At 69.7% G+C, this 27,807-nt stretch overlaps 1 protein-coding gene across 3 annotated transcripts; it reads left to right on the top strand.

Annotated features, from left to right (window-relative positions):
• The first annotated feature begins 1,002 nt into the window (after positions 1–1,002).
• Positions 1,003–27,317, top strand: Sh3bp2 (SH3 domain binding protein 2). Of its 3 annotated transcripts, none has more exons than XM_048364369.1 (13): positions 1,003–1,051; positions 18,708–18,847; positions 19,899–20,001; positions 21,039–21,156; positions 21,534–21,604; positions 22,450–22,538; positions 22,838–22,906; positions 23,098–23,731; positions 24,864–24,972; positions 25,185–25,240; positions 25,543–25,624; positions 26,016–26,075; positions 26,392–27,317. In XM_048364369.1, exons 2-13 carry the CDS (start codon positions 18,712–18,714, stop codon positions 26,527–26,529), a joined length of 1,665 nt encoding a protein of 554 aa, XP_048220326.1. In that variant the 5' UTR covers positions 1,003–1,051; positions 18,708–18,711; the 3' UTR covers positions 26,530–27,317. The 3 variants fall into 3 exon arrangements, with proteins under 3 accessions (XP_048220326.1, XP_048220327.1, XP_048220328.1); XM_048364370.1 differs by having other exon boundaries at positions 1,029–1,061; XM_048364371.1 differs by lacking the exon at positions 1,003–1,051 and adding an exon at positions 16,908–16,978.
• The last annotated feature ends 490 nt before the right edge of the window (positions 27,318–27,807 follow it).

Raw genomic sequence — 27,807 nt, 5'->3', positions numbered from 1 at the left:
TCCTTTCTCCACCTTCCGAGGGGGCGCTGGGGCCCGAACAGCCCTGCCAGTGTGTGGGGGCCAGCTTGGCCCCGCCGTCCCCCAGAAGGCCGGCTTCAGCTCTCACACTGGCAGGTAAGTGTGGCTCGGAGGCCGGGCAGCCCCAGGGCTGGAGTGGGTGGGGGCAGGCGGGAAGGGGCGTCTGGGCACGGGCCGCGCTCCGCGGGCGCTCCCAGGAGCCTGCCGAGCTGGGCCCGCCCCTCCAGCGTGCCCGGGGAGCGGCGCCTGCTCGCGGGGAGCGGAACGCGGGGCCCACAGGCGCCCAGGTGTCCTGGAGTGGGCCGGTTCTCCGGCGCACGCTCCCCCGCAGCCTCTGGGCCGTGGTGGGTGCCGGCTCTCCCCAGCCTGCCTGCCGCGCTGACTCCGAGCTCCGGGCTTCAGGGCTCAGTCCGGGTGTGAGCCAGCTGCCCCCGCGGGACGGCGGCGAGCGAAGGCGAGGACGCGGCTTTCGTGGAGGGGAGGCGCCGCACGGCACGGGCGGCCCTGGCCCCGGGAGCCGCCGTGGCTCCGGGTCGCCGAGTGGGGGCGCGAGGAAGGCCCTCCGCTCGGGGGCGCCAGGGGGCGGGGCGCGGTGACGCACCCAGGGGGCGGGGCCGGGCGCGGCAGGCGTTGTAAGTGCGGGGCTCCGGGTCCCGTGGGCGGGGTCTGCATCGCGTGGGCGGGGCTCCGCGTCCCGCGGGCGGGGTCTGCGTCGTGTGGGCGGGGCTCCGCGTCCCGCGGGCGGGGTCTGCACCGCGTGGGCGGGGTCTGCACCGCGTGGGCGGGGTCTGCGTCGCGTGGGCGGGGCTCCGCGTCCCGCGGGCGGGGTCTGCACCGCGTGGGCGGGGTCTGCGTCGCGTGGGCGGGGCTCCGCGTCCCGCGGGCGGGGTCTGCGTCGTGTGGGCGGGGTCTGCGTCGTGTGGGCGGGGCTCCGCGGGCGGGGTCTGCACCGCGTGGGCGGGGCTCCGCGTCGCGGATCGAGGCGGGCAGCTGCCGGCGGGACGCGGGGCCGCTGCGGGGCGAGCCCGGGCGGGTGAGGCACGGTAAGCGCGGGACTCCTTGGCGCGCTCTGGCCGGGCTGGGTTCCCCGGAGCGTGTCGCGCCCTGGGCGCCGGGGGGCGGCCCTGCCCGCTGCGTGCCCCGCGGAGGGGCCCCCCAGAGGCTCACTGGGGGCTCGCCCTGTCCCCCGAAACCCGAGCTTCCTTTCCCTGGGCGGCCGGGAGCTCGAGTGTGAGCGACTGGCGGTCTAGTTCACCGCACTTGGGGGACCCCCGAGCCCCGGGGGTGATGGGGCCTGGAGTCCCCGCGCCTCCGGGGGTGCCCGGTCTCCCGTGCGGGACGAGCCTCTGCTCTGGTGGGAGTGCTGGTTACCATGACGAAGGTGAGGGTGATGGTGAAGGAGGTGAGCTAAGGGCCAAGTCCTGGGCTGGGGCGGATGGCCGGGGTTGAGCCGGCCCAGTGCCGACCCTGGGTCACCTGGGTAAGCGCCGTCCTCTCCGGCTCTGCTCTGCTGGAGCAGAGGAGGGACTGGGCTCCACTGCCTCCAACCCTTCCCCTGGAAGGGACCAGGAAGCCCAGGGGGAAGGCAGAGCCAGTGCTCCACTCCTAGCAGGACCAGGGCAGTCCAAATGTAACTCCGCTGTCCTTCCCCGCCTGGCTGCCTGCCGGTTCCCTGGCCCTGGCTGAGGAGCAGACCCCAAGGGCTGACCGGGACAGACAGGTGGTTCTGTCCCTGCAGACAGGAGCCTGGCCTTTCGGAGGCATCCCCCAGGCTGGCGGAGCCGGGGAAGAGCCCACAGGAGACTAGCGTGAGAAGGTCAGGGAGAGGAGGAAGGAGGGTGTGCTCCAGGCCCGCCTTGCCCTTTCCTGTCCACATGGACAGAGGAAGCGGTGCTGAGTCAGCCCCCCCCCACCCGACACCCCCACACAGATGCTCACGCACTTGCAGGCCGAGAGGGTTGAAATGCCCAGCCTTAGTTTACAGCGGGGGGCCAGAGGAAGAACGTAAACCTAGGTTGGGGTCCTGGGTTCAAATGCCGTTGTCACCACCTCGTAGGGGCATGGTCCTGGCAGGAATCTCCCTGTGTGGAGCCTCAGGCGCCCATCTGCAAAATGAGGGCGGCAAGCCACCTTCTGCCTCGGGTGATCCATGTGTGCTGCATGTGTGTGGAGCGCAGCCGCTGGGGCCCTCGGTGCTGGGCCTCAGGACAGCTGAGTCTCCCGGCCAGACAGGGCCATCTGGGCCGCCTCTGCTTGGGGATGCAGTGAGGGCAGGGCCCGGCCTGGAGAGGCCAGGGGCAAAGGGCAGTTGTCCAGGTTCCTGCCCAAATGGGTTTCCTGGGCCCACTGAGAGTGGCTGGTGGGGGAACCCTGGGGGTTCTCTGTGTGTTCTCAAAGGTCTACAGAGGGCACAGCAAGGCCCAGTGCCCGAGGCGGCCTCTGCCCTCCTCGCTAGCTGGCTGGCTGGGGGCCCTGGGCATGTGCAGAGATGATCAAACCGAGGTGGTCTGACTGGCACCAGGGCAGAGGGGCAGTGGGTGGACTGCCTGGGAGCCAGGAAGGTGCACTCCGTGCCAGGTGTCGGTGCCCCACACTCAAACCTCCAGCACAAAGAGGCTCAGGGACAGTGCTTACACCCTGAGTTCAAGCCCTGGACCAGCGAGAGACAGACAGAGGGCGCAGGAAAAAGGGCGCTTCGCATTCCGAAGGACTCTCTGAGCTGGCAGATGGACACACCGGTGGGGAGGAGCAGAGCCAGAGGCCGGCAGGGAAAGTGGCCGTCTGGGTGATCGGTGGCCCGCGAGTGCCAGGTGTGGTGAAGGCAAAGAGGAGCCTGGGTTCTGAGGAAAGGGCCTTCAGCCCCAGGAGTCTCTCTTCCCCAGCGGTCCCTAGTGGCCCTATTTGGGGTGTCCAGGGTCTGGGAGAGGGGGTGGGGAGGGTTCCCAGCTCCCCCTCACCTTCCTTGTCACTTCATTGCCCGTGCCAGAGTAAGGCAGCTGCCTCCTTCCTGAGTCTGCCAGGCTACTGGTGAGCCGGGGGGTGGCAGTCCCCAACCCCAGGCCCCCCTATAGTACAGGGGCCCGGCGCCCATGAAGCCCAAGGGCGGTGCTCATGAGTCAGAAGGGCAGCAGGGGACCTCACGGTGGGCACCCGGTCTCCCCACCCACCTCTTTCCTTCTCCCCAGGCATTCCAGCCCCAAGGCCCCCGGAGTGGCCTGCCTCTGGGGGTGCAGAGCTGGCTGCCCTGCAGCCCACATGGGATGGTTCTGGGGGGTTCCAGGCATGCCTGAACGAGCCCTGCCAACTGGGAGGACCGTGGGCTCGGTCCCCTGGGCCAGTGGCTGGGAGGTCAGTGGGCTCCCTGTGGCCAGACTCTAATTCCAAGAAGTTCCCTCTGCTTCCTGGTGAGTCAGATGTTGACTGCGTACCCACTGAGCCGAGCTGGGGTGGGGCGGCCGGTGCCAAGCATGCCTGCCCCAGGCTGTGGGCGGGCGGGGCGCGGGGGTTTCTGCCTGCTGGAGCCTGCAGAGGCCGGGCGGGCTGTGTTCACCGCCACGGCCTCCGGTGGGCTCTCACTCCCAGCCACTGGGAGTGGGCCAGCCTGGGCCGGCTTCTGGGGCCCAGGCTCCCCCTACCCGACCGAGGGGGTCGCCCGCACAATCCAGTGCGGAGGTGGAGGAGCCCTCGTGGGCACCTGGGCCTCGAGAGACCGCTCACGTCCCGGGGCCCGCACCAGGGACCCCCACCGTGGCCCCTGGTGTGGTCAGTGGCTCCGTTTTCCAGAGTTTCTCCATCAAGTGTTGTCACCCAGTGTGTCATCGCCGTCTGGGGGCTGTGCCCCTGCGGCCCCTCCCACCACCCCGAGCCAGGTGTGGGCCGCCCAGAGCCCCGCCCTCCCGGTTGCCACTAACCAGGTGGGAGGGGCCAGGGCTCCCTCCCCTCCCCCCCCCCCCCGTCCGGGGCCTGGGCTTTACCCCCTAGCCATGGGGCAGTGCCCACCGTGCACTTGGGGCCTGACTGGGCCTGGGACTTTGGGTGGCCAGGCCTCTGCCTGTGGGGCCCTGGTGACCTCTCTCCATAAAGGGCACGTGTGTGGGAGCCCCTCTGCGGGGCCAGGCCCCGGGCCTCAGAGCGGTTCTTTACCCTAGACAAAGGCGGCCGCCCGGGGGGGCTGGGGATATGGCCTAGTGGCAAGAGTGCCTGCCTCCGTGCGCGCGGCAGGCGAGCGGCGGTGCTCCGTGTGCGCGGCAGGCGTGCGGCGGTGCTCCGTGTGCGCGGCAGGCGTGCGGCGGTGCTCCGTGTGCGCGGCAGGCGTGCGGCGGTGCTCCGTGTGCGCGGCGGGCGAGCGGCGGTGCTCCGTGTGCGCGGCGGGCGTGGTGTGCGCGGCAGGCGTGCGGCGGTGCTCCGTGTGCGCGGCAGGCGTGCGGCGGTGCTCCGTGTGCGCGGCAGGCGTGCGGCGGTGCTCCGTGTGCGCGGCGGGCGAGCGGCGGTGCTCCGTGTGCGCGGCGGGCGAGCGGCGGTGCTCCGTGTGCGCGGCGGGCGTGCGGCGGTGCTCCGTGTGCGCGGCGGGCGTGGTGTGCGCGGCAGGCGTGCGGCGGTGCTCCGTGTGCGCGGCGGGCGTGGTGCGCGCGCGGCGGGGCGCGTGACGGGGCTGGGTGTGCGATCCGCAGTGGCGGCGGTGGCTCCGGTGGCCCCCGTGTCGTGCCCGGCCGTCCAGGCCTCTGCTCCCCAGGGCTGACGGCGCTCGGGTCGCCTCTGCCCGCGGCCAGCTGCCCGGTGCCCCCGTTTCCTTGCAACTTCATCCTACACACCCCCCCCCCCGCGGGCCGTGCTCCTCACGAGTGCCTGCCTGCCCGCTCCTCCTCGTCCCTCCAGTGACCCCCGTGAGGGGCAGCACTGCTGGGGGTCCTGACCCGAGCGAGGGCCGGCCCCCCTCTCCCCCACCCCGGGTGCGGGGCCAGCGCCTGTGGGACATCTTGTCTGGGGGCCTCTAGAACTCGCCCCCCAAGGCGTGAGGGGCGGAGGGCCTCGTCCCGGCCCTGGGGGCTCCTGGGTGGGATGTGGGGGCGGGCAGGACCGGGAGGGCGGCCGCGGGCGGGCAGGGCTCCGAGGCCAGGCTTCCCCTTTCCCCAGCAAGTCAGAGAGAAGCCCAGCAGCTGGAGCGGGGCCTCTCCTGACCGGAAGCTGCCAGGGGGAGAGGGCAGGGTGGGAAAGGACCTCCTCTGGGCCCTCCCCATGCCCACGGTCCCTCTTTTTGCTCACTGAGGGGCCCCCGGGGTCCTGGGGAGCCGCCGTGGAGGCAGAGCCTGTGGTGATGGGGGGCGGGGGGGGTGGGCAGGGAGGGGAGGGGAGGATGCATTGGGGGGCTGGGGGGCTGGCAGGGAGGGTGCATTGGGGGTGGGGGGCTGGGCAGGGAGGGGAGGGGAGGATGCATTGGGGGCTGGGCAGGGAGGGGAGGGGAGGGTGCATTGGGGGCTGGGCGGGGAGGGGAGGGTGCATTGGGGGGGCTGGGCAGGGAGGGGAGGGGAGGGTGCTTTCGGGGGCGCCTGGGCTCCCAGCCAGACCCCGTGGCTGGGCCTGGGAACAATGGCGCTGTGTGCGGGGTGCCGGCAGGCGCCCTGGGGGGCCAGGCCAGGGCCAGGGGGTGGGCATGAGTCATCAAGGCCTCCCCAGGCCTGGGCAATCCCGGGGTTCCCAGGCTGCTCTCCTTTCCTCATCCTGGGGTCTGGCCTCACCCCCTTCCCGCACCTCTTCCTGGGCCTCCCGGACTCCCCGCGGGCCTCTCCCCCTCCCTTCCTCCCTCCTGTCTGGGGGAAGGCCTCAGCTGGCTTCTCTGACCTGAGCAGGGCGTCCGGAGGCTGGGCAGAGGGGCTGGCCTGTCACCTGTGCCCTGTCCGGTGGCCTGTGGGTAACCACAGCGGGAAACCAGCCGCAGGCAGGAGGCAACCAGAGACAAAACCTAAACACACCCAGGAGTCACTGGGCTGGGGGTGCTGTCGTCAGCGACGGGCGGGGGGGTCTGAGGATTGCGGGAGGCTGGGGCGAGCCTGTGCCACATAGCGAGACCTGTGTCCCCAGTAAAAATGTTAAAATAGCACCTAGGAAAGAAAGAGGCTGTGGGTGCAGCTCAGTGTGGGGCATTTGCTCAGCATGTGCAAGATCTTAGCTCTGAGGATGGTGGTTCAAAGCCAGCCGGGGCAGGAAAGGCCGTGAGACTCTCATCTCCAATGAACCACCAGAAAACCGGAAGTGGCTGGAGCTGTGGCTCAAGTGGTAGAGCGCCAGCCTTGAGCTGAAGAGCTCAGCGACAGCGCCCAGGCCCAGAGTTCAAGCCCCACGACCCACCAAAACAATACCAACGTTAGGAGACTGGACGCCAATGTGATGAAGACAAAAGACCTCAGCGTGAACCGTGGGGCCAGGGGGTGTGGGGTTTACGGCCCGTGGCAGGGTGGGCACGGGCTCTGCAGGACAGGTGGGGCCCTAGGGTTCCGGTGAGGAGATCCAGGCACCCCCAGAAGTAGATGGAGGGCCTGAGATTGGGGTCAGGCCTGCTGACCCTGGGCCTGCCTTCATCCTGTGTCTGCGTAAAGAGCCGGACCCAACGCATGCTCAGGGAGGGGCCTCGTGGCTTCCTGTGGCGGGGGGGGGGGGCGCCGCGGTGCCCAAAATGCCCAAGTGGGAGGCGCAGACGACAGCACAGGTGGGCCATGTCCTGGGTGGCTGCCGTGGGGAGGGCTGGTGCAGCCCAGCCCGCCCGGTGCGCGGAGGTGAGCCCTGCCTCAGCCCTCGCCTCCCGCAAGGAGCCCCCTCCCCGTCCCTGGGCCGCAGCATGGCCTGTGGTGTGTCCCCCACGCCGGTGCTGGGGTGTGCAGGAGGCGGGGGTGCCCCACCCCGTGACCCCGGCACCCGTGGCTGAGTCCCGGAGAGCTGTGAAGTGACCCGGTGTCCCGCGGGGAGCAGCACAGCGGAGGCGGAGCCAGGCCTGGTCCCCGCGGGTCTGAGGCCTTCTCTGTGTGCGGGCCGTTTCCTGCGCTCCCAGAGCCCCTCGTGCGTGTGTGTGTGAGCGCCCCCGCCCCAGGGCCTTTGTACGAGCTGTCTCATGCCCCGTGTGGCCCCCTCGCCGGGCTGAGTCCCTCGGTGGCGTTCTCCCAGGACACTGAACGGAAGTCACATGGCTGTGAGCCTGGTGGCTGCTTCCTTCTGGACTGGGAACCCCAGATGCGGGGGGACGGGAGTCACCCCGAGTGCAGGGCGCGGTGTTGGCCTGGAGGTGGCAGTGCTGTGGCCGCCTCCCTCTGCCCCAGTACCAGGACTTGGGGATCAGGGTAACCGTGGGGACGGAAGGGGCCTGGCCTGCTGTCAGGGGCACTCAGGTCCCCGTAGAGTGTGGAGTCCCCCCCCCCCCGTTGGGCCTGATAGCTCCTGGAACCTCCCTAGCCACCGAGGGGGAAACTGAGGTTGGAGGAGAGCCCCAGACCTCTGCCTCCTGTGCTCTCCGCCCCTCAGGCCTGGCAGGAAGTCCCTTCGCCTTCGGGCCAGCCGAGCGCCCTCGTGCCGCCGTGGTGGCCGGTGGTGGCGCGGGCCCCGGAAGGGGAGTTTCCACGTGGATGGGATTCCAGGGGCCCCTGCGAGTGGATGATGGCCCCATAGGCGTGCTGGGCGGAGCCCCGGGGTGGGCGGGGGGCTGGGCGGAGCCCCGGGGTGGGCGGGGGGCTGGGCGGAGCCCCGGGGTGGGCGGGGGGGGCTGGGCGGAGCCCCGGGGTGGGGGTGGGGGGGCTGGGCGGAGCCCCGGGGTGGGGGCGGGGGGCTGGGCGGAGCTCCGGGGTGGGGGTGGGGGGGCTGGGCGGAGCCCCGGGTTGGGGCTGGGGGGGCTGGGCGGAGCCCCGGGGTGGGCGGGCGCTGGGCGGAGCCCCGGGGTTGGGGTGGGGGGGCTGGGCGGAGCCCCGGGGGGGGCGGGGGGCTGGGCGGAGCCCCGGGGGGGGCGGGGCGCTGGGCGGAGCCCCGGGGTGGGCTGGGCGGAGCCCCGGGGTGGGTGGGGGGGCTGGGCGGAGCCCCGGGGTGGGCGGGGGGCTGGGCGGAGCCCCGGGGTGGGCGGGGGGCTGGGCGGAGCCCCGGGGTGGGCGGGGGGGCTGGGCGGAGCCCCGGGGTTGGGGTGGGGGGGCTGGGCGGAGCCCCGGGGTGGGGGTGGGGGGGGGGGCTGGGCGGAGCCCCGGGGTGGGGGTGGGGGGGCTGGGCGGAGCCCCGGGGTGGGCTGGGCGGAGCCCCGGGGTGGGCGGGGGGGCTGGGCGGAGCCCCGGGGTGGGTGGATGGGCTGGGCGGAGCTCCAGGGTGGGCGGGGGGCTGGGCGGAGCCCCGGGGTTGGGGTGGGGGGGCTGGGCGGAGCCCCGGTGTGTGGGCGGGGGGGCTGGGCGGAGCCCCGGGGTGGGCGGGGCCTGGGCGGAGCCCCGGGGTGGGCGGGGGCCTGGGCGGAGCCCTGGGGTTGGGGTGGGGGGGCTGGGCGGAGCCCCGGGGTGGGCGGGGGGCTGGGTGGAGCCCCGGGGGTGGGCGGGGCGCTGGGCGGAGCCCCGGGGTGGGCTGGGCGGAGCCCCGGGGTGGGGGTGTGGGGGCTGGGCGGAGCCCCGGGGGTGGGCGGGGGGCTGGGCGGAGCCCCGGGGGTGGGCGGGGCGCTGGGCGGAGCCCCGGGGTGGGCTGGGCGGAGCCCCGGGGTGGGGGTGTGGGGGCTGGGCGGAGCTCCGGGGTGGGCGGGGGGGCTGGGCGGAGCCCCGGGGTGGGGGTGTGGGGGCTGGGCGGAGCTCCGGGGTGGGCGGGGGGGCTGGGCGGAGCCCCGGGGTGGGGGTGGGGGGGGCTGGGCGGAGCCCCGGGGTGGTGGCGGGGGGCTGGGCGGAGCCCCGGGGTGGGCGGGGGGCTGGGCGGAGCCCCGGGTTGGGGCTGGGGGGGCTGCGCGGAGCCCCGGGGTGGGCGGGGGGCTGCACTGGGGACGTCCAGGGCTCTGATCCGCCCCGTGCCGCATGCGCCACGCCGTGGTGGACCCCCCCTCCTTTCCCCTCCCCCTCCTTTCCCCTCCTCTGCCCCCCCCCCCCCCGCCCTGCTCCGGCCGGGGGTGACAGGAGTCTCGGCGAGGGCCACCCTCGCTTTGTCAGCGCGGCCACCTGGGGAGGCCGGGGGCTTGTGCCCTGGGTGCTGGGCCCCCCAGGTACATAGAGGGTCCCCGGGATGAACCAGGGGCCGTGCCTGGGGTGAGGGCATAGTATGTTTTGCTCTCCCTTTTGTGCCGGCACTGGGTTGCACTCGGATTCCCTCGCGTGGCTTCTGGTGGCTTAAAGCCGGTGCTCTTCCGCTTGAGCCGCACCGCCACCTCTGGCTTTTTGCTGGTGAATGGGTGGTGAGAGTCTCACGGACTTTTCTTCCGGGGCCAGGTGTGACCCTCGACCCTCGGGTCTCAGCCTCCTGGGCAGCTGGGATCCCGGGTGGCGAGCCCCCCCTGCCCCCCCACTGGCCGCGCTGCGGGGCGAGGCTGCGTGGCCGCAGGACCTGTGCCCGGGCAGACCTGGGGGCTGCCTCACGGGCACGGGGCCGGGGCACAGGGCCGGCCCCACTGCGGTCCCTGCCCCCCAGAGCTGACACCGGGGGCCCGGGCGGGGTCTGGGCAGGGGAGGGCAGAGGCACAGGGGAAGGAAGGAGCCTGGCACGGCTGGTGGGGCTCCAGCCTTGGGGTGGGGGGTGCGGTTTAGAGCCACCAGCGGTGGCGGGAAGGCGGGGTGACCGGGGGCCGTCCCCACGGTGGCCTGGCGAGGAGCCCCTGGGCCTCTCCTCACTGACATGCCCGGCTCCCGGGGCGGGGCGGCGTGCCCCTGGGGCTCAGGACGGGCAGCCGCCGGGGCCTGGGGTGGACCCTGCCCACACTCAGCGCGCTCTGGAGCTTGCTCTCGAGGTGGGGGGCCTTGGCGGTGTTGGTGATGAACTGAAGTGTGAATCCTGAGCCGCCTCTGCTGGCTGAGGCCCAAGGGAGGCACCGCGCCAGCCTGCCCGCCCTGCGCGCCGCCCCTCAGCCCCAGCGCCCCCCGCCCCGGCCACGTCCAACCCCTCATCCCGTCGCTGCGGCAGCGTCTGCCAGACAGAGCTCTGCGGGGGGGAGGGGACGGCTGATCGCCCTACCCCCCCCACCCGCTCCCCCAGCCTCACCCCCTCGGGTGCCACAGCCACTCAGGCCAGGCTGAGAGAGGAAAGTCCGGGGGTGGGGGGCACCGGGAGTGTGGGCATTGAGACTTTCCTCTGGGGACGGAGTGTCCCAGGCCTCAAATCCCACCCTGTGCCTCAGCGGGGGCGGCCCTGGACGCCCCAGCCTCCTTCCGAACCTCTTAATTGCCTTTGTCCCTGACGCTGGGTGACTGGAACCTCTGTCCTCTGCCTAGGTGGCCTTGCAAGCCCCCCAGACCCTCTGCGCCCCAACATACCACATCTACTGGGGACCCTGGCTGATGCCTGTGGTCAGCATGTCTCCAGTGTGTGCGTGTGCGCGTGTGTGTGTGTGTGCATGTGAGTGTGATTGACCCCGGGGACCTGTGCATTATCCCTGAGCTTTTTTTGGTTGTTGTTCAAGCCCAGCACTCTACCCCTTGAGCCACACCTCCACTTTGGCTTTTTGGTGGCTCATTGGAGATAAGAGTCTCGCAGACTTTTCTGCCTGGGTTGGCTTTGAACCACGGTCCCCAGTTCTCAACCTCCTAAGCAGCCGGGATTATAGGTGTGATCCATGGCACCCAGCTTATATGGCCTTTTCTGATGTTGCTTTATAGGGACATTTGTCAGGTGCTTAGGGCCCACCGGGCCAATCCAGGATGGGACCCTTACATCTGCTAGGACCCCTTCTCCCAATAAGGTCCCGCGCTCCGGCTGCAGGGGCGAGGACACCACGAACCGTCTGGGAGCCAACGTTCATGCTGGACACCACACCTCTGCCTGCAGGCCTGCCAGCCGTGGCCAGGACGGAGCTGGGGAGCCCTCTCAGCCCTTCCTGGGAGACGGACGGGAGGGAGCACCTGTCCGGGAAAGCCTGGCGCGTGGGCTTCTCGCGGGCTCCACCGGTGGGGCTGGTGCAAAACTTCTTATTATGAGGGCTGGCGATTTCCCCAGTGGGGGTGCCCCACCCTTCTGTGGGCTCGGCACCCTCGGGGGCTGGAAGGTTTCCCTTGGCACCTTGGCACCCACGGTCTTGAGCAGCCCCTGCAGGTGGGCGCCAGGGGCCCTGGGTGCTGGGAAGTGGCTCCACCCCCCTCCCGGCCGTGGGCGGGGCGGACGGTTCCAGTAAGCCTCAGCCCCGCCCTGAGCTCGGCCTCCCGGGCTGTGGGCACAGAGGCGGGAGGGGCTGGGCAGGGCCAGCCCGTGGCCCGCCACGCTGGGCGCCTGCCTCATTCCTGAGCAGGCGGGCCGAGCCGCCCCCCCCCCAAGTTCTTTCCCCTTTGGGCTCTCCGTCTAGCTGCCACCACTCTGGCAAGCGCCCTGCTGCCCTGTGTCTACGTGGGGCCCCCAAGCCATGTCCAGGAGTGGGGGTGTGGGGAGACCGAGAGGAAGAGCCCATCTCCCTCCTCCCGGGAGTGGGGAGGCCCAGGGGAAGGGCACTTCTCCCTCCCTCCTCGGGAGGGGCTGTGCGTCATCGCCATGGTGACCGGCACCGGGTTGAAGGTCATGGAGATGAAGGGCAAAGCCTTTGGGGAGACTGAGATCCAGAGCTGAGGGCAGACAGCAGCCCAGGACTCGGGAGCCCCGTGGCTGGGGTGGCGGGGGTCAGCATGACCCGCCCGTGAGCCTCTGCCCCAGCATGACAGCGGTGCTCGCGGGTGTGCGTGCGTGCGTGTGTGTGTGTGTCTTTCCCTCTCTCGCCTCCACCTCTCTTGCACTGAGTGTGGGCCCTTTGCGGGGCGGGGGCCTCTACCACCCTCAGGTCCGGCTTTGAGGGTGGCCCTGGGCCGAGCCGCCGCCTCCTCAGAGTCCTGCCGGCTCCTCACAGGCGCGGTGGCTTGGTTGGTTGGAGTCCTTGCTCCCCAGCTGCCGGGAAGGGCCAGGCCCGAGGGTCGGAGAGCCCGGGAAGGGCTTGGGGAGGGCTTGGGGGGGGGGCGGTGAGCTCTCTCCCACTGAGGTCTCCCAGGGCCTTCTAGCAAACCCGATGTGAGGAGCTGGCGTGGGGCCCGCGGGGGGGCGGTCTGCCCTCTGGACCGGCTGTTCCCTCGGTGTCAGAGCACAGAGAGGGGGCCAACTGGAAACCCAGAGGCCCCCAAGCAAGAGGCACAGCCCTGGGGGAGCCCCACAACGGCTGCGAGGGCCTTCGTGGCTTGCTGGCACCAGGCTAAGGGTGCAGAGGTGACCACGGCGGGCCCGCAGAGAGCCCCAGAGCCCGGCGCGTCGTGGCCTCTGGCCTCAGAGGGGAATGGAGTGGCGAGGCGGGGGTCAGAACCCGCAGCGGAACAGTGCTGACAGGGGCGCCCCTGGAGCCCGTGCTGGCCAGAAAGCAGAAGTCCTGCTCCTTGAGGCGGCCCAGGGAGCTGCGGGCAGCAGCTTCCTCTCCGGCAGGGAGGAAGCTGTGGAGGCCCCGGGCCCCGGCGGCAGCGGGACAGAGCAGCGCGGTCGCGGGGCCTGGGCTCGCCGACTCAGACATGCAGGCCGCGGCCCCTCCCGGCAGTGCCTGAGCTACATGGCTTCCCTCAGTCCCAGGCCCCCTGGCCCCAGCGCGTCGCCGGACACGAGGAGAGCCATGTGTCGGCTCAGTGACATCAGGTCCGTGGGGTGGCTGGGCTCGGGGCGGTGCCGGCACGGTCCCAGCCGAGCCGGCAGTGGGGAGTTTACGGGTCCTGGGCCTGCGTTTGCCCTCAGAGGCAGCCGGGCAGGGCGGTGGGGGCCGCCTGCCGGGGAGGAGCCGGTGCGCTGAGCCCTTCCCGCTCCGCGTTCTGCCTAGGGCGGTCTTGAGCGGGGTCCTGCACCACACGCGCTGCATGTGGTGTGTGTGTGTCAGTGTGCGTGCATGTGTGTAGCCGGGGAGCAGCGGGAGCCGGGTGAGATCCCTGTGGTCTGCACAGGAGTGCGTGGGTTCAGGGGCCTGGCACAGATGACTCCGGACTCCCCGGCTGCCTCCCTGAGGTCTCGGGTGCGCGGTTGGCCCTCCGGCCACTCATGAGAATCCGGGCTGGCTGGTCCCTGAGCCGGGGGAACTTGGTTTTGATTCTCTTACAGAGAAGGATTCTGGGAAGAAGATGGAGGGGAAAGGAAACTAAAAGGGGAACATTTGGGCTGGTGTGAGGCCAGCAGCGAAGGCGGCACCTGCTGGGTCTGTGTATGCCGCCACCATGGCCCACCTGGGTGGAGGTGGCCGGGCTGCTGGGGGGGGCGGGGGGGCGCCACAGTCCTGGACATTTGCTGCTGGGGGGACTGGGGGCGGGCGGGGCTTGGTCTGCATCGCCGCCCCTGGTGTCTTCCTCTGGGATGTCCATGACTGGTGTGAAGCCCGGGCGGGCGCGGGGCAGGGCGTGGGCTGGCCCGAGGGGCGCAGGGCCTCAGCGTCGGGTCTGGCAGGCGATGCCCTTAGCTCACATGGGCCCCGGCAGGTGGAGCTTGGCAGTGGCCCGTGCGGGACTGGGGCCTGCAATGTGGGGCCACTCGTGGCCCGTGGAGGGCGTGTGCAAGTGTATTTGCCTACGTGTGTGTGAGTGTGGGCGTATATCTGAGTGCACGTACATGCGTGAATGTACATGGCGGTGTATATTAGTCTATGCCCATGAGTGTGAACAGGCATGTGCATGCATGTGTAAAGTATGTGTGCATGAGTTCACGTCTGAGCACATGTGGATAGATGTATGTGAGTGTGCATGTCAGTGAGCTCGTGTGTGTGCACACAGTACCCGTGAGTGTGCACGTGTGTTTGAGAACATGAGGGGGAGAGCATGTGTCTGTATGCGTGCACTTGGGACTGGGCCCTCCCTCCCGCCCTCCCTCCCTCGCCCTGGGGCGTCACGCAGGGCCAGCCTGGCTGGAGATAAAGTGAGTTCCGGACGCTGTGGTCACACAGGCCCCGCTTCCTCCCCACAGCCAGGGCCATGTCCACAGCATTGGGCACCCTCCCCCTTGCTCGCACTTGCAGGCTTGCACGTGTGCACACACTGCACACATCGGGGTGCTCCCACGGGTGTCCGCTGGGTTGCATGGGCTCCTTCGTGGGCTTTGCAGGCGAGGGCAGCGGGGCCTGGGGGCCGCTGTAGCCTCTGGCCCGGGCTTGCCTGAGCCAATGTCAACTTGGAGAGACGGTGGGAAGGGGGACAGGCAGACCTGGAGGCTGTGTGCCTTCCCTAGTGTGTGCACTCACGTGTAAGCACACCTGTGCAAATACACACCCATGTGTGAGCAACGAAGTGGCCACTGGCTTCTGGAAGGGTCTTGGGGCTCTGCAGCCATGTCCAGATCCACTCGCCCGGCTGTGGATCCCCAGGAGGCCAGAGCCCAGTTGTTTCTGGGGAGTTGGGGACTCTGAAGAGCGGACTTGAGAATGGAAAGTGGTTGAGATTCGCACTCGGCGGCCCTGGCCTAGAGGACTGGGACGAGGCTCCCCAGGGAGCTGACCGGAAGCCCTCCTGGTTCCCCAAGTGAAAGGGTGGAATGTAGCCACCAGGCCCTTGGGGCAAGGGCAGTGCACGGAAGGCGGACCAGGAGTCTGTGAGCTGTGCTGAAGTTTCCCGAGACCCACGACCCGGCGTCCCCCTGCCCCCGGGGTGCCCATTCCAGCCTGGGCGGGTGACCCCTCACCTCGCCCCCAGTGCACCTTCCCCCAGGCCCCCCCTCCCTCCCCTCCGTCCTCTGGATCCTGTTCCCTGGCTGCCGGTGGAGAAGGGGCTGAGGAAACGCCTCAGTGCTGGGAGTAAGGATAAAGACGGGAGCGGAAGGGTGGGCTCCACAGGCCAGCAGGTTTGACCCGACTGAAACGCTGAGAAGGGCAGCCATGTTTCAGCCTGGCTGAAGAGGGGCAGGGGCAGGGGTAGTTCGAATGGTACCACGGGGCAGGATGGGAATGGGAGAGGGGGCTCTTGGTGCTGAGATGGAGGTGGGCTGGGAGAGCGAGCTTGGGCTAGGGTAAGGGGGGGGTTAACAGCACCTAGGTCACAGGTTATCCCTTTCCTAGTTGCAGTGTGTGTGTGTGTGTGTGTGTGTGTGTGTGTGTGTGTGAAGATTCAGAGAGGTGGGCAGCAAGGACAGTTCTAAGAGACGGCTGTCAGAGGGAAAGGCAAGTGCTTTTGGTTGAGTCATTTTCCCTCTCTGGGCTTGAACCACAATCCTCTCATTCACTGCGTCCTGTAACTAGGGTTGCAGCCGGAGCCGCCCTGCTTGGCGTAGCCAGGCCCTTCTATCCTTGCTGGTTGGTCCTCATGAAGTTTGTCAGATGCGTTCCCTCCATCTCTCGAGATGACCATGTGGTTTTGTCCTTATTTTATCAAGATGGTACCTTGCATTCGATGACTTTAAATAGGAAGCCACCCTTGAAGTGTTTCTGGAGTCCGATTACTGACGCTTGGTCGCGCAGGTTAGTTTCTACCCAGCCTTTGGTTGTCCCTGCCCCCGATGTCTTGGCTTCGGTGTCTTCTGGAGTTGGCGGGCGGTGCTTGGAGGCCCGGCACCGTGGGTGCTTGGTGGGTTGGGCGGTGGGGTGCGGAGTGCGGCTGGTGAAAGACAGGAGGAGGGAGAGACCCAGAGGCCCGGCCCGAGACCGCTGAGCCCCGGGGTGCTGGTGTGCGCGCTTGCTCGGTGCTCCGGAGGACAGCGGGGACCGCCCGGCGCAGAGCCCGGGCTCCCGTGCCATGGCCTGCCCTCCGCCGCCCCGCCCGCCCGCCCGCCGGCCGGCCTGGGAGGGGCTCCCCGTGGCTCCTGGACGGGGGTCGCCCTCCGTGGCTTCCGCACTGCGGGCTGCGGACCCCGAGGTCGGTGGGCGGGGCGCGGAGGGGCGGGCCCGGTGGGCGGGGCGCGGGGGGCCCCGGTGGGCGGGGCGTGGGGATGGCCCGGTGGGCGGGGCGCGGAGGGGCGGGCACGGTGGGCGGGGCGCGGAGGGGATGGCCCGGTGGGCGGGGCGCGGAGGGGCGGGCACGGTGGGAGCGAAGGAGCGGGGCGCGGAGGGGGCGCGGTGGGCGGGGCGCGGAGGGGCGGGCACGGTGGGAGCGAAGGAGCGGGGCGCGGAGGGGCGCGCCGGTGGGCGGGGCGCGGAGGGGCGGGCCCGGTGGGCGGGGCGCGGAGGGGCGGGCCCGGTGGGCGGGGCGCGGAGGGGCGGACCCAGGTGGGCGGGGCGCGGAGGGGCGGGCCCGGTGGGCGGGGCGTGGGGGTGGCCCGGTGGGCGGGGCGCGGAGGGGCGGGCCCGGTGGGCGGGGCGCGGAGGGGATGGCCCGGTGGGCGGGGCGCGGAGGGGCGGGCCCGGTGGGCGGGGCGCGGAGGGGATGGCCCGGTGGGCGGGGCGTGGGGATGGCCCGGTGGGCGGGGCGCGGAGGGGCGCGCCGGGTGGGCGGGGCGCGGAGGGGATGGCCCGGTGGGCGGGGCGCGGAGGGGCGGGCAGGGTGGGCGCGGAGGGGCGGGTCCGGTGGGCGGGGCGCGGAGGGGCGGGCAGGGTGGGCGCGGAGGGGCGGGCCCGGTGGGCGGGGCGCGGAGGGGCGGGCCCTGAGCAGGTGAGGAGCCGGGCGCCCCGCCCGTGGGGGCGGAGCCGGTGGCCGCTGGGCCGGGCGGGCGGAGGGCGGGCGGTGGCCGCTGGCCGGGCGGGCGGAGCGGCGGGGCATGGCGGGCTCGGGGCGGCCGGCGGCCGGAGCTGGGGCTGGCGGGGACGGGGCTGGCGGGACGGGACCCGGGACGAAGCGGCGGGCGCGGGGCCGTGTCGCTGCGCGCAGGGGAGGAGGGCGCTGGCCGCCCCCCGGAAGCCGGCCGTGCCTGCCGCCTGGACGCCGTGAGTACCGACCCTGGCACCCCCCAGCCCTGGGCCCCGACCTCCGGGCCTCAGACCCCGCGGCTCAGCCCCGCGACCCGGGACCCCAGGTCCCGAGTCTCCTCCAGTCCATGGGAACAAAGGCGGGCGTAGGCGGCGGGGGGGGGGGGGGGGGAGGGGGGGAACCGCCTGCAGGCCGGTGGAGAGGGTGTTTCAGGCCGTGGGGCGGTGGGGAGGGTGGCAGCAGGCCCGTGGGGGGGCTGCAGGCTGGCGGGGATGGGGAGGGTGGCAGCAGGCCGGTGGGGGCCCTGTCTTTCTCTGGCCCCTGTGGTGGTCCTGGGCATGGGCGCTCTCTGCCCCGGCCCTGCTGCCCAGCCTGCCCCCTCCAGACTCTCCCTGTCTCCCAAGGGGTGTGGCCCAGTCTTTGTTCCAAACCTGGGCCTGGGCCCGGGCACCTGGGGGGCGACTTCCCCCGACCCTCCCCACTGGGAAGGGCTGGGCAGGTGTTGAACCTTCCCGGCCAGGACTGGCCAGTGGGCCGCCTCCATCTTGGGGCTGTTAACTCAGCCCAGCACTTGTGCAGGAGTACTGAGTGCCGCTCGCCCAGAGAGAGCAGCTTTGCCTCTTTCTTTCTGCCTTGAGCCCAGTTCTCACACATGGTTCCTGCTGGCTCTGGACAGATCCCAGGCCCGGTCAGAGTGGTTTCTTTATGTGTGTCTCGGGGGGGTCAGGGGGCCGGAGCTGTAGTGCTGGGTATCCCTCCCCCTGCCTCCTCCCCCCCCATCTCTGGATCTGACCCTGGCTTGTTCCTACCCAGTTCTACTGGGGCGGGAGGAGGCACAGACGTGGCAGCATCGTGTGGGGCCCAGGGGGCCTCATAGAAGGGGCTCTTCTGGGGTCCTGAGAAAGGGGGGCTCTTTGTGTGGGCAGAAGTGTGAGAGGGCCTGCTGGGCTCCAGGGAAGAAGCTGGCGCCCGCCGGGGCTGGCTGCCTACAGGCCTGGCACCAGGCCCTCCTCCCCAGGGACAGTGCCCTGTGGGTGCTGCCCGGCTCTGGTAGCGACGGCCCAGGCTCGTGACGTGGCTGCCCGCAATCCTGCCCCGTGGTCCCCGTGACCACTTCACAAGGGTAGCCATGGACCTGCCTGGGCCACTCCGTCCTCCCGCTGTGCCGCTCCAGCAGCGGAGCCTGGGGACCCTCCACAAAGATCGTTGGCCCTAGGAGCTGGGCGCGCTTGGCTTTCTGCTCTCCTGCTGCCGGGCCTCGGGACTCCAAAGCCAGGTGGACGGAAGCCACAGAGGACAGCTACCTAGGAGCCGTGCCCCTTATCCCGCACCGAGGGTTGGGGCTGATGGGAAGGAAGGGTGTGTGCCCGGGCCGGCCACCTTCAGGAAGCCCTCCTCCAGGCCTCCTCGTGGGCTTGCCCGGCATTGAGACTTGGCTGGGGTTTCTTGGGCTCACTTACCACTATGCCACAGGCCTGCTGTGAATCCGTGAGGACAAAGAGACACTTAGCATCCTGGGGGCCAGCCACGTGGCTGAGGGGATCAGGAGCCCAGTCGGCGCCTGGCCCATGGTGTCTTGTCCTCCAAGGGCCGCATCCTGAGGCCTAGAAATGGGTTTCCTCACCTTCTCCTGCCCTGATCCTTCATGAAGTGTCCTGGACCTTGGCATTATCCCTGAGAGTCCCCAGCCAAACTGTTCCCTGCACCCCACCCCAGGCTCAACGGTGCCTTCCTCTTTGATTGCAGCTTCATGGCGGCCGAGGAGATGCGCTGGCCTGTCCCTATGAAGGCCATCGGTGCTCAGAACCTGCTGACCATGCCTGGGGGGGTGGCCAAGGCTGGCTATCTGCACAAGAAGGGCGGCACCCAGCTGCAGCTGCTCAAATGTGAGTCCCTGGGCTAGGGGGGGCACAAAGTGGCCACCGTGGGGTAGAGGCTAGCCCTGGCCCCACTTCTCTAGCACTCTGCAGGGCCGTCTTGGCTTGCATCAGCTCTAAACCTCTGTTTCCGTTTGTGGTGGGCCTGCTACATTTCCCCTTCCGTCTCTGTGGCTGTCACGCCCAGGGGCCGGAGGCCGGTCTCCCAGCCCACAGGACAGCGGCAAGGTCCAGGCTGGTATAGCTAGGCAGAGACAGGATGGACACAGTGCTGACCAGCTGTCGGTGGGAGCCTCAGCCGGCAGCCGAAGCTGGAAGGCGCGGGGTGGCTGGGAGGGCGCGCGCCCCAGGTGCAGGCCTTGCCTGAGCTGTGAGCGGTCACGTGCGCTGGACGGACCTCTGTGCTAAGTCAGGAGCCAGCCGGGCCTCTGGAGGTAGCTTTCAGGAAAGCGGCAAGAGGGGAGGGGACCCTCAGGCCTGGCTCATGCCACATGCACGGCCCGCTCCCGAGACTCCTCGCCCCGTGCCGCCTGGCTGAGACGCCCGGGGCTGGCCTGCGGGGTTCTGTGTGGCTCTGGACTCGAGTTTGCAAGGTGAGGCCATAGCGGACGTGCCCCGAGGCCTGGGCAGCGTGGCTGCCCACCTGGGAGGGCCTCACCCTGGGAGCTGACATGAGCCAGCCCTGCGCATCTCAGCCCCGTTTTCCTTGCCGCGTCGGCCTGGGTTGGGGGAGCCTCCTGAAAGAACCCGACAAGGCCTCCCTTGGCCTGCAGTGGCCCCACATTGCCCCAAATCCATGTGTTCTCCGCGTGGCCAGGCCTGCCATGGGCACGGTACCCTGGGGCCGGCAGGACGCCCCCGAGTTCCTCTGTATGGGCTCGGTAGCGGACCTTTGGGGAGGGGCAGCAGGTCCCCGCAGCGTCCCGCTCTTCTACCCCACCGTTCCCGGGGACAGAAAGCCTGGTGCCAAGTTGTCCAGGGCCCCGGAGGCGGCTCCCCGGGGCAGGGTCTGCCTCCCCATCCCCGGGGCTCACCCCAGCCCCTGCCACGCTGTCCGCAGGGCCCCTGCGATTCGTGATCATCCACAAGCGCTGCATCTACTACTTCAAGAGCAGCACGTCCGCCTCCCCGCAGGGCGCCTTCTCCCTCAGTGGGTACAACCGGTGAGTGTCCCCGCGAAGACCCTGCCTCCTGCCGCCATGCCGCTGGGCTGCCTTCCGGAAACCCTGGTTCTCCAGCATGGGTGTGTCCCGCCTCTGCCTTTCCCGCACGTGGCCTCTCATGCCCGGCCTTCCTTCGTGCTCTGCCCCCAGGTTTCTGCCGTGGACCTGTGGTGAAGTTCTTTCTAGGCTCTTCTTGGGACTTCCCCGGGGCGTAGGAAATGTGCTTCCCGAGTCCCCGTTCAGCCCCCACCTAGGGAGCTCTGAGCCCTTCTTCCCCCCGCCCTGCCCCTTCACCTCCCAGGTCCTCTTTCTTGGTGCGTGGGGCCCAGCCAGCCCAGGCTCTGTCTTACTCTGGCCCTGCCCAGGCTCTGGGCTCCAGGGTCTCCCAGGAAATCATTGGTGAAATCGCTGGTTGAGGGCAGGCAGGCAGGCAGGCAGGCAGGCACCGTGTGATCCGAGCTCTGGGATCTCCTGCAGCAAAGGGTCCTCCTTCCCTAGATACACGCCAGCCGCGCGTGCACTGGTCCCGTGAGTGACGGATGTGCTGTACCCCAGTCCAGACCCAGCAGGCCAGCTGGGCCTCGGCACTGCGGAGGACCTCTGATGGGCCGGGCAGGCGTACCTGCCTAAGGAGCTGGCCAGCAAGGTTCTTCCCCAGGGAGGCATCTGTGCGCAAGCCCTGAATTCTGGCTGGGTACAGCCCCTAGGGCAGATGAGTCATTCCTCCGAGTGCACCTGCGGTTGGCACAGAGGCAGGCCCGGGCCCACTTGGGGGCCTGGCATGGGTGGGCAGGGAGGGTGGCGAGGTCGCCTCTCTTCGCCTTGCACACAGCTCACCCAGGAAACCCTGCACCTCTCTGCCCGTTCCCTGCCCGTGCCCACACAGACCGCTCTCGGAAGCACCCACGCCCCCTCCCGGAGCATTGGAGGGAACTGAAAAGATGCCGGGTGCCCAGCTGGCCCAGGACGTGGGGTGGGGAGGCCTTGCTAGGGCCTGTGAGCGCGCACCCGGCGTGACCGCTGCCTTGCACCCTCAGGGTGATGCGGGCGGTTGAGGAGACCACGTGCAACAACGTCTTCCCCTTCAAAATCGTGCACATCAGCAAGAAGCACCGCACATGGTTCTTCTCCGCCTCCTCCGAGGACGAGCGCAAGGTGATCTATCAGGTGTCACGGGGCCATGACTGCTGTCAGCGGTCACCGGGCTCAGACTCCGGCCTCTGCCGGCTCCGGGCCGTGGACTGACATCCCAGCGAGGTGCCTGGGTTACGGGCAGCTGGGTGGTGGCCACCCAGAGACAGCTGCCTTCGCCCTAACCAGAATGTTCTGTCGGGGTGGGGCCTGCGCCAGCTGAGGGGCAGCTGTGTGCCCTGCCTGAGACGCAGAGGCCGGGCTAGACCCAGCTGGGGGGGCCTCCCCAACCTTGGTCACCGAGCGCCGGGGTGGGGTGGGGGGGAGGCAGCGGGGAGAGGAGGGAGGGTAGGGGGTGGGCACCCTTGTCCCCGCGGCCTCAAGCCCACTGTGCCCCGCAGAGCTGGATGGGCTTGCTGCGCAGGGAGATCAGCCACTTCCATGAGAAGAAGGAGCTGCCCCTGGACACCAGGTGAGCCGAGGGGTGGGGGGCTGGCTGCGTGGGCGCCTCTCGGCTCCGGGGGGCTGGGGCGTGGAGGAGGGTGGCCGCTCGGGTAGGTGTGCGTCTGCGCGCACGCCTGTCTCCGTCGGTCCGTCTGCTCTGTCACAGCTCCTGGTGGAGGCCCGCTCGGGCTTCTTTCCTCCCCTGTGGGGGGCCCAGTGCTGGCAGAGCCTGGCCGCTGGGCCCACCGGTGCCCAGTCTGTATCTCAGGGGTGAGAGTGCAGTGGGTCGCCCGGAGGAGCGGCCCACACGCTCACCGGGCTCTGAAGGAGGCCCCGCGACTCCCTCTCCTCAGTCAGGGAGCCAGGTCCCGGGGGGGGGGGGGACGCGCACCGGGGCGCCGTCCCTGAGCTCCCCTTCCGGCTCCACGTCCAGTTTGCTAGGGGTTCATTGGAGTTAGGAATCTGACAGACTTTTGTGCCTGACCTGGCTTTGAACCGAGATCCCCAGACCTCAGCCTCCCGAGTAGCTAGGGTTCTGAGTGCCTCTGTCAGGCGGCAGGGAGGGTGGCCTCGCACTTCTGGCCCGCCTGTCTGTCCTGTGGCTGCCCGGGTGGCTGCGTGTGCGTCACCGTGCATCTGTGCTGGTGTGCGGATGTCTGCGCACGTGCTCATCTGTGCTAACCGCGTCCACACGCCTGAGTACACGTGATCTTGGTGTGTTCTAGTTGGCGTGTCAATCCAAGTGTGTCTGGTGTGTGAAGTTATCTGTACTTGGGCGAGTGTGTCTGCTGGCGTGTCCGGTGTGTGCGCGTGTCTTTACACGAGTGCCCGGGGCCTCCCGGATCCGGTGCTCATCGCCCGTCCCTCTTTCAGTGACTCCAGCTCAGACACCGACAGCTTCTACGGTGCAGTGGAGCGGCCTATAGACATCAGCCTGTCCCCGTACCCCACGGACAACGAGGGTGAGGCCCGGCCTGTGGCGGGAGCCCGCCCCTCCCCTGCCTGGCCACTGAGGGGCGGGGAGGCGCACCGAGCGGGGCTTCGCCTGCCCTCTGACGGTGACGGCGACTTCCCAGCTTGGGCCACCAGCGGCCTGGGTTCTGGTTTCAAGTGCCGCCACCGCCCCTGCCCCTCTGTCTCCTGAGCCCTCTGCTCCCAGGCCATTGTGCTGAGGCACAGTGGCTGGGCCACCTTCCCCGGGGGGCGGGGGGTGGGGGTGGCCGGGCCCCCCTCCGGCTCACCGTCCGTCCTCCACCCACAGACTACGAGCACGAGGACGACGACGACTCGTACTTGGAGCCGGACTCCCCGGAGCCCCCGAGGCCTGAGGGTAGGGGGAGCGGTGGGGTCAGCGTGCTCTGCAATTGGGGGGGAGGGGACCCCCCAGGTGGCAGGAGCGGTCTGGGCCCAGAGAGGGGGTCAGACGGGGAGCAGGCCGAGGGCGCGGACGCGCTGCATCCTGGGTTGGGTGCCGGGGCTCCGGCCTCCCCTAGGGGACACTGACTTCTCTTCGCTCCGCAGATGCCCTGACCCACCCACCGGCCTACCCTCCCCCGCCGGTGCCCACACCCAGGAAGCCAGCCTTCTCCGACCTGCCCCGGGCCCACTCCTTCACCTCCAAGGGCCCAGGCCCCCTGCTGCCGCCCCCACCTCCCAGGCGAGGCCTCCCCGAGGCTGGCCCGGCCCCCGAGGACACGAGGAGGGACCCGCTGGGCCTGCGGCCCGCGCTCAGGGTGCCTCCTGCTCCCTCCCGGCGGATGAGCGACCCCCCCGTGAGCGGCGCTCCCCTGGGGCCCGGCCCCCGCAAGCCCCCTTGCTTCCGCGACGGTGCCAGCCCCAGCCCGGAGCCCCAGACCCCTGGCCACGCGGCCGGCCCCGCCACCAGTGCCGCCACCGCCTGGAACTGTGACAAGCTCAAGTCTTTCCACCTGTCTCCCCGGGGGCCGCCGACCTCCGACCCCCCACCCGTGCCTGCGAGCAAGCCCAAGTTCCTGAAGATGGTGGGAGAGCTCCCCCAGAGGGAAGCAGCCAAGCCTGGACTCTGGGTGCCCCCCGTGGCCCCTCGGCCCCCCGTGCTGAAGTTGCCCAAGCCCGAGGCCGCAGCTGGGCCTGCCGTGCTTCCCAGGCCCGAGAAGCCGCCGCTCCCCCACCTTCAGTGAGTCTGGCCGCCGTGCCCTGCCCTACTCACCCCTCCCCACCCCGGGGCCCCTCTCCGACCGCCCGGTCGACTAGGACTCTCTGCATCCTCAGCCTGTGTCATAGCATCGGGTACCGGGCCTGCCTCGGCGGGACAGTCTCTCCCTGCCCTGGACTGACCCAGGGCCGCAGCTGATGTCTGCCCTGTTCTTTTGAGTCCCGTCAGCAGAGGGCCGGGAGCCAGTGGCTGCTTCGGGGTTCCCGGCCAGTGTGGCCCGGGGCCCCTTGCTGCTCAGCAGGCCGAGGGCCTCCAGGGTCACCCGGGGCACGAAAGTCCTTGCTTGCGCTGACGTGGGTGGCACGGGAGGGTGGTGATCGCCGGCCGCACGCCTCCGAGGCCCCGTCTTAGGCTTGCCCCCCGGGCTATCAAGGCCGACCTGTGCCCTTCGGGGCTGGGAAGTGGCTGGGACGTGGACGAGTCTGTGACTCAGGCCCGAGGCTGCTCCAAGCACTTTCTCCTTTACTGCTGGCTGGGGCCACAGGGTCTGGCCCCCCAGGTGGGCTTCATGCCTTGAGGGGCAGGTACTGACTAGCGTACCCCAAATGTTGGCTACAGCACCTCCTCTCCAGGCTCCTTGTGGCATCCCGGAACCGCCTGCTGCTGGCAGGGAAGCGGCTGGAGAAACACGTGTGTTTCTGTCTCACAAGGGCCACAGAGGAGCCGAGAGCTGTCAGTCATTCTGCCCAGCGCGGGTCCAGCCTCGCCCATACCCACCCTGGGGCTTGGGGGAGGGGACAGCGCAGGGCTCTCATTGGTTGTCCCTGGGGGGTGGAGCGCATTGTTCAGCCTCAGCTTCTGTCCACCCCGCCCCCCTCCCCTTTGCAAAGGAGCGTGGCTTGGCCATGCAGCAGCAGAGTTTGGGCCCCAGCGGTGTCTACTACGTTTGTCCATGATGGGACAATACCTGGGCCTGGTGTCTCCCATGCCAGTGTGGCAGCCCTGGCTTCCTGCTTGACTCCTGCGCCCCAGCGCTGTGAGCACCGGCCCCTGAACACTGTCCTGAGCCTGTCACCGGAGCCGGAGCCCCAGAGGAAGGGGAGGGGACAAGGGGGCGAGGTGACCTTGTCTTCCTCCGCTTTTCCCCACCCAGGCGATCACCCCCTGACGGGCAGAGTTTCAGGAGTTTCTCCTTTGAAAAACCCCGGCCACCCTCACATGCGAACTCTGGTGAAGAGGACTCGGACGAGGACTATGAGAAGGCAAGGCGGAGGAGAGGGCCAGATCGCCGGCGGCCAGTGGGCAGATGGGTGGCGGGAGAGCCGCAGGCCAGGGGGCCCTTCCGGGCCACCCCGTGCCAGGAGCCCCCGAGGTCTAGAGCTGATTGGGAGTGGCCTGGTGGCCTGGCAGCGGGTGGGCAGCGGTGGCCTGCAGAGGGTCACTCGGGCCTCGGTGCCGACTCTTGTCCTCTCAGGTGCCATTGCCCAGCTCCGTGTTTGTCAACACTACAGAATCCTGTGAAGTGGAAAGGTATAAAGTCCTCTTGTACTGGTAGGGTCGGGGTGCTGGGTCCTGCACTTTTCTGTCCCTCTTGTCTTGGTGTTGGGCAGTTGCTGGACCGAGCACGTGGCCCTAATTGCATCCGGAAACCCGAGAGCAGTGGTCCAGCCATCTGCTCCCCACCGGCCCATCTGGCGTCAGGACAGCCAGCCTGAGACCCAGAGTGGCGTGTGGCCTGAGTGCGGTCCTGGCACTATCATTATTATCATAACAGTGGAGGACAGAGGAGTTACAGGCATGCGAGTCAGGTAAACACGGCTATTTTATTGTAGGTTGTTCAAAGCCACAAGTCCCCGGGGAGAGCCCCAGGATGGGCTCTACTGCATCCGCAACTCCTCCACAAAGTCTGGGAAGGTAGGGACTGGCACGTGGTGACCCCAGGGCTTCTGGTTTTCCACACTCCCCAGATAACAGTGGGCGCGGGACCCCACAGCTTCTAGATCCCTTCCCACGCAGCCTCTTCCGTGGCCTCCGCTGAAATCTGTGTGTGAGCCGCCTGGGTGGCAGTGCTCCGCCTAGTCTGGGAGCTGCTGTCGCCTGCAAGCTGGGTCCCTGAGGCCACCTCCCCGGGGGCGGGGCCTCTGCGCCGAGGGGGAGCTTGTGCCCTCGGGCGGGGGCAGTGGGAACGGCAGGACGCCAGCTGGCCCTGCCTGCATCCCCTCGTGGGAGCTGAGGGGCTCCCGCTTCCCAGCCCCTGCGGTCCTTCACCGGCCTCTCCTGCCTGTCCGCACTCCCCTTCCTCTAGGTCCTGGTTGTGTGGGATGAATCTTCTAACAAAGTGAGGAACTACCGAATCTTTGAGAAGGTGAGGGCTCGGCCGCGCTCGAGGGAGCAGGGAGTCCCTGGTCCTGAACTTGGCAAGGGGCCAGGCCAAACTCCTTAACGGGATGTGGGCAATGGACCGCGGTCCGCACTACCCCCCACCGCCCCGTGGCGGCTGGCGTGGGCACGTGGGGGAGGAGCAGGTGACCGGGAGCAGGCCCGACGGAAAGCGCCACTGTGACTGCTGACTGTCCCTTTCTCCACACAAGGCCTGGGGGGGGGGGGGGAGAGGAGACACGCCCACTGTGGCAGCCCCGCCCGCTGGCTCCCACCGACTCTGCCCTCTCCTGCCTCCACAGGACTCCAGGTTCTACCTGGAGGGCGAGGTCCTGTTCACGAGCGTGGGCAGCATGGTGGAGCACTACCACACGCACGTGCTGCCCAGCCACCAGAGCCTGCTGCTGCAGCACCCGTACGGCTACGCGGGGCCCAGGTGACGCCCGCCCCGCGCCGCCAGGAGCAGCAGCTGCGCCGTCGGCGCCCGGGCCGCACAGAGGAGCCCGGCCCGCGTGGGGATCGGCAGGAGCCAGGCGCGTGCCGGGCGCCGGGCCTTCCCGGCCGACGGCGGTCTCCGCCCAGCGGGCCGGGGCTTCGGGCTGGACTCGGCCGTGGACTCCGTGGACTCGCGCCCCGCGCCCCGCCCTGGGCTCTCTCCTAGGACCCCGAGGCCCAGACTGAGCCGGGCTTGGGCTTTAGAGACACAGGTCTGCTCCCTACGACACACCTACTCTGCAGTGGACTGGGACCCGGCCAGACGGGCTGTTGGATGGGGGCTGGGCTGGCCCCGGCCCTCATGGGAATGTTAAGACACAGGCTCCAGGAGGGGCTGTTGCCTCCCAATAAATCAGGGGACCTTTGCACAATGGCCAGGTTTTGATTAGCAAGGTAGGGGGCCGCTAGCTCTGCTCTGTGCCCACCAACGTCCAGATGGGGAGCAGCTCACAGGAACCGGAAGCGGTAGCCTTTCCCTCCGCTAGGCCACAGGCCACCAAGCGACGTGCCCAGGGCTCGTCGCAGTGTCAACTCAGGGCCCAGCGGTGGCTGTCGTGATTCCCAGCCCACAGTTCCAAAGCCCCAGCTCCCAAGTGGTTATGGAGGAGCCGGCGCCCGCCGAGGCCGCGCTGTGAGCGGGTCCCTGGGCTGACTTCGCTCACAGTCCACTAGCGAGACACCCGCGTTGACACGCTGGCAGTGCAGCACCCCACGCAGTCGGGCCCTGGAGCTTGGCGCTGTGCGCTCGGAACCCAGGGGGCTCCGTGTTGATGCTGCAAAGGGGTGGGAAGAGAGGGCCCCGAGAGAGACAGCGTGGGGGGAGACGGGCACTGCACGCCAGCTCAGCCGCGGTCTCCCCGGTCCCCCGGCTCCCGTGAGAGGATTCCGCTGGTCACGTGGTGTGGCACAGCCCCCCGTCTGGGTGGTTTTTCGAGAGCAGTCGCAGCCGGGAGTCCCGGCTGGAGACAGAGTTTTAGGTGAGACGCGGATGGAGGATGGGGAGTGATCGTCAGGAGGAGCTCCTCACTCAGCACCTCTCGCCTCCTGTCACGTTCTGCGGCCTGTGGTTCACCAAGTGAGTGGGGTTTGCAGCTTTGGGAGGGAGGCCGTGACCCACCCCAGGGAACCGCGGGGTGCTCTGCGACAACAGGCCTCGTGGGCGTCAGGAACCCGCCATCCCCGCAGGGGGCACCTGGAGAGGGGTCAGCGCGCCACAGCCGGGC

Source organism: Perognathus longimembris, chromosome 16, assembly GCF_023159225.1.
Source record: "Perognathus longimembris pacificus isolate PPM17 chromosome 16, ASM2315922v1, whole genome shotgun sequence".
NCBI lineage: Eukaryota > Metazoa > Chordata > Mammalia > Rodentia > Heteromyidae > Perognathus > Perognathus longimembris.
This window is presented reverse-complemented; position numbering and strand designations above follow the sequence as displayed.